At 34.7% G+C, this 5,217-nt stretch overlaps 1 protein-coding gene across 1 annotated transcript in view; it reads left to right on the top strand.

Annotated features, from left to right (window-relative positions):
• The first annotated feature begins 16 nt into the window (after positions 1-16).
• MYPT-75D (Myosin phosphatase targeting subunit 75D) overlaps positions 17-5,217 on the top strand; it is a 28,629-nt gene continuing 23,428 nt past the window's right edge. The window contains exons 1-3 of the mRNA XM_069812882.1: positions 17-155; positions 377-478; positions 751-1,018. Of these exons, the coding sequence (XP_069668983.1) occupies positions 796-1,018 (223 nt within the window). The 5' untranslated portion in view covers positions 17-155; positions 377-478; positions 751-795. The remainder of the gene's footprint in view (positions 156-376; positions 479-750; positions 1,019-5,217) is intronic.

The following is a 5,217-nucleotide window of genomic DNA, read 5'->3' as shown; positions in this document are numbered from 1 at the left end:
CTGTGTGAAACGCGAAATGACACACTTATGGAGTAGCGCTGAAGGATATTCAACAACTATTAAGAATAATTGACCTGGTTCAAAGACACAAATTGAGATATATTTTTAAAATACACTTTATAGTGATGTCTTTATTAATAACACGTTGCCTCTTGGTGAGAATATACTAAAATTATTAATGTTATATTTATGAAAGCATGATGGAAGATGAAGTGCGAATCAATTTTTCATAATAATTTTAAAATCTTGGAAATGGCAACCTGCAGTATTTTTTGTGGATTATTTTTATGTAACAACAGGTAAAATACACAGCTGTTCAACAACAGAATTTAATTTAAGCGGATAACTAATGTTAGTGTTGTGTAAATACGTGCAGATTAACAGGTTGCAGCTTCTCGGATTGTCTTGGACCGAAATCAACAGAAGTAGAAAATGGAGATAAATCCTTGCTCCTGATCCCGACCAAGGTTCTCGGAATGTAAGTAAACAGGTTGCACCCATGATTCTTTACATCATTGAATCAGGGTGTAGCAGTTGTCTGATAAAATATGTTATCATATTACGTAGGCCATGTCATTGGATAAATCCGTTTTAATTGTTTGAAGGAATTCGTATTTTAGTTGTGATAAGATAAACGTCCCTACCTATGCCATGAATGGTGTCATGACTTGAGTGTGGAAATGTCATTTGTTGGTGATAGTGTAGCGTGTTTTGTAATTTGTGAAACATAAGTGTCTTTCTCTGGGGCAGGTAAAGAAATTATAACAGACGTTTTAGAAACTACAGCCTGCCAAAATGGAGCATGCAGATCTTGTGGCGGAAATGGCCCATGTGGAGCACCTGAGCACTCAGGAGCGTCTCCATTTGGCGCGACGCAGACGTCTTCAGCAACTTAAAGCATGGACACAACGGGAGAAGAAATGGGCAGGCCACAAAGTTCCAAAATCTAATAAACATATTTTCTTCAGTGACAGTGTAATGTTACTGGAAGCTGCAGCAAGAAATGATATCGATGAAGGCAAGTTCAGAGTGACTCATATTAAGGAAGACCACATATGTATGTTAGTTTTATTAATCGATATTCAATTATAGCCTTCCTGTAACCACATACTTACCTAGTAAGTAGTTCATAATTAACGTAGCTTATAGACCATGCAGTAATTATTTTATTACAAGTTGACATTTGAACTGTCGAAGGTTAGGTTATATGGGGAATTAGGTCTAAGTCATTCCCTATCTTAGACATAGGCCTACTGTAAATGTTTATTTACAAATACTAAAGATAATCTACGTGTACATATATGAACTTCTGGGCTTATAAGACTTTAAGACGTAAACCGTATCCATTTTGAAGAGAAAGAAGCTTTTAATGTTAAGTTAATTAAATCAATATTGGATATAGGAAAATATTTATTGGGCAGGGATGGATAGCTACACAGTTCTTCACCAAAGGAAAGAACACTTTTGTTTTGCTTCAATGGTGTCTGTGAGGTCTATATTTATTGTAATAAACACGTGTTTTTAGTTTGAACATTATAAGTGAAAGGCATATAGCTCTACCTGTAGGATAGTCCAGGACGAATTCTTATTATTACCATATATGTACAGTAAAAGTGGTCCATTGCCCTAGTATTTCATTCTGAATATTCCACGTATTATGTTAGTGACATTGTGATACCTTCTTGGGTGAGGAAATATGGACGAGCCTGGCAGCAGTGGTACAGTTAGTGAGGAGAATTACCCTAAATTCGTTTAAAACTGAGAAATACGGGTAATTAAATTTTGTATGGAGGTCATGTTCAGTAAACTTACCACTTCATCAGTAACCACAAGCACTTGTGACACTGATTCATAAGTAAGTTTTTATCAATTCCTACATTACTGATATGAAAAATATAGGCCTGTATGTCCACTATAGCAGGAATTGCTGACAGACACATTAGGATACACTTCAATGAATTATCGACTCTTCTTACAAACTGGTGGCATAATATGCATTCATTGATGAAACCTTGTATTTTCATCAATTTACTTTAAATTCAGGAGCAATTCATTGGAGCTCATTGTAACTTGTTTATCAATTTATTATTGAAATCCACCAATAGTAGTATAATACAGTAAAACCCCGATTATCCGTCACCCTATTAACCGATTGTTGGATTATCCGTCTGTCATTCTCTCCTTTTTTGTTGCAGAAAAAATATTGAGTACTGCACAATACATTAATACGTATTTTTTTTATAGAGAGTGATATTACAAGCCTTTGTCCTTACACATTATGATGTACTGTTCGAGTGACCTGTTTAATTTCTCTGCAAAACGTCTTCCAGAAGTGCCAAAAGAATACAGTATATTGTGCTAAGTATCGAAGAGAAGTGCATATAGGCCCTAATTGCGTGGTTTTGGAAAAGAGGAACTGTGGTTCATCTCACATCGGAATACGAGATTGGAGTTACAACTGTGCGAGATTTAATAAAAAAAGAAAAGATAAAATGTACCGGTATAAATTACTTAAATCTATAAAGTGAGACTTATAGTTTTCCTATCTTTCCACAGAAATCCATCATAGGAAGTTTCCTTGACCCTTAGAAACCCGTCATTGACATTCAATCATTCATTCATTCATTGTGTTCTGTCACTGCAAACCCGGCATTCACCATTCTTTCCTATTTTCTGCATTCCTCTTAATCTTCACATATGATCCATATATCTTAATGCCGCCTATTATTTGATATCTTCTTCTGCCCCGAAATCTTATCCCGTTCATCATTCCTTCCAGTGAATCTTTAGTAGGCAGTTTCTTCTCAGTCAGTGACCCAGCCAATTCCTTTTTCTCTTCTTGATCAGTTTCAGCATTATTCTTTCTTCACCAGTCCTTTCAACAGAGCTATTACACTTAAAACTTCTGATCCACTATCTAATGTGTTAAAACACATGACAAGGAGGAAATTACGAAACTGTATTATGTAACACTTAATTTATGAAAGTCTTCTATAGTATAGATTATCCGATTTTTTCGATTAACCGTTCAGTCCACCCCCTTCATTACCACGGATAATAGAGGTTCTGCTGTACATTGGATTTAAAAACTGATGCATCTGATGGATTTTAAATGTGAGATTTGTGATTGGTTGGCTATGTACACTTAGTAGATGATGGAGGCGCATTAATGCAATTAATACAAAAAAAAATAACAGTAATTATGTTGACACTTTTAATTGAATTGCTGTAAAAGTTTATATTTGATTTAAAATATAGGCTCAATTGCGTAAAAATTATTATATTTCACATACATAATTGCTGCTTGAAGTAAGTCATGGATGTTGAATGAAAACAGAATTTCTTCAACAGTTCAGTAGAAATCGCTGTGCTAGTACTGTAATTATCATATACAGTGAGTCCCAGCGAACATTCTTGGTGTTTTTGTTGGCCAACCAACTGTAGATCTTCCACTCATCCACACAAAAGTGCTGAAAGTGTCAATTTTTTGTGATACAAAATTCATATAATTCATAGAACCTGTTTCATTTAGCCTATTCACTAAATTGAGTAAGCTATAGTTTTTCTGTGTGGAATTAGGCAGCCAGAAATTTTACCGTACTTCTAAAGTTTTCCCCAACTCCATCTAGGAGCAACACTTGGGAGCTGTAGTTCTCTTTCCACCATTGCATTACTCTTGGTGCACCATGGGAGGTGAACTACATTACACCACATGGTGATGATTACTGGCGCAACGGTAGAATGTTGGTGGGGGAAACGAGGGCATTCTGCAGAAATTTCCACCAAGCATAATCTTATCCACTACAAATTCCACTAGGATCCGAACCAATGGTATAGGTAGTCATTTGGCTAACGGTTGTGACAATTACTTTCTCGCACACACTTAAAAAGAATTAATGTCACGAAAATGAAATATGTTACCCTATACGACTTTTGCATTTTGCAACAATTCATTTATCATGTTATTAGTGGTAGGCCTATTTTTCTGTTTTTAGTTTCTTGAATTATTATTCAAAAGATATACATAAACAAAATCATTTTTAATCATTCATTCATTCATTGTGTTCTGCCCAAGGGAGATCTTTCACTGCAAAACCAGCTTTCTCTAATCTTTCCTATTTTCTGCCTTCCTCTTTGTCTCTGCATATGATCCATATATCTTAATATAGTCTATCATCTGATACCTTCTTCTGTCCCGAACTCTTCTCTCATTCGCCATTCCTTCCAGTGCATCCTTCAGTAGACAGTTCCTTCTCAGGCAGTGACCCAACCATTTTTAATATGTACTCTAAATATGAATTTTCGTTCCCTGGATTACACAGAAAAGGCATTTTGACCCTGGCACTTAAAACCTACCTGTCATTTTCGTGTATTTTTTTTTTTTTTTTTTTTTACACAGATAAAGAAAATTATTTTATGTAATAATATACAGAAAATTCCAAGAATTGTCAAGGAATATGTGAGAATTGTTATATATTTACTTGCAATATCTTGCACTTCACTTTGTGTTTTGCAAGTGTGAACTTGGTTTGTCATAGGTGGTAGGCTATACATTTTTTCTGTGTACATTAATACAAAACACGCTAAATTCAATTATTATTGCAATATTGAAATTTGTATATTAAAATTAAATACGAGGTATCAGTAGTGTTCAAGAGGTCATAGAGTCTTTTTCTGAAGTTTATATTGAAAGTTTGGAGAAAACTACAATATTTGGGATTAACACAAAGAGCAAGATGCAGTAGGGCAGAAAAATATTCTCTAGACCACAACTTCCAACTTCGTTTCATTCAGAAAGACCCGACAATCTCTCAGAAACAAATAACTTCTCATCTATCTGCAATGAAACCTATATGAATGATGCATATATTATAAAATAATGCATTAAAAGTAAAGGCCTGTTCACATACTTCTTTCCAATGCTTAGGAATTTTTTGTGTAGGTCTGTGTAATAGTAATATGCGTTACAAGAGCGGTATGTTATAGTTTTCATGTTCGAGGAAAAGATTGAAAAAGCGAAACGTAGTACATACCCAAAAGAGGAATTTCTAATTAGTTGCAATGAAATCTCCATCTTGGTTTCTGTTCAATGACGGCAAATTTGCAAAAAAAAAAAATCTATCTTCAACATTGTTGCTTTAAAATATTTTCTGTGTTTACTATACTCCAGCAGGCCGTGATATACGTCTGTCTTTTTTTTTTCCCCCAGTCTATAAA

This window comes from Periplaneta americana, chromosome 2, assembly GCF_040183065.1.
Source record: "Periplaneta americana isolate PAMFEO1 chromosome 2, P.americana_PAMFEO1_priV1, whole genome shotgun sequence".
Taxonomy (NCBI): Eukaryota; Metazoa; Arthropoda; class Insecta; order Blattodea; family Blattidae; genus Periplaneta; species Periplaneta americana.
This window is presented reverse-complemented; position numbering and strand designations above follow the sequence as displayed.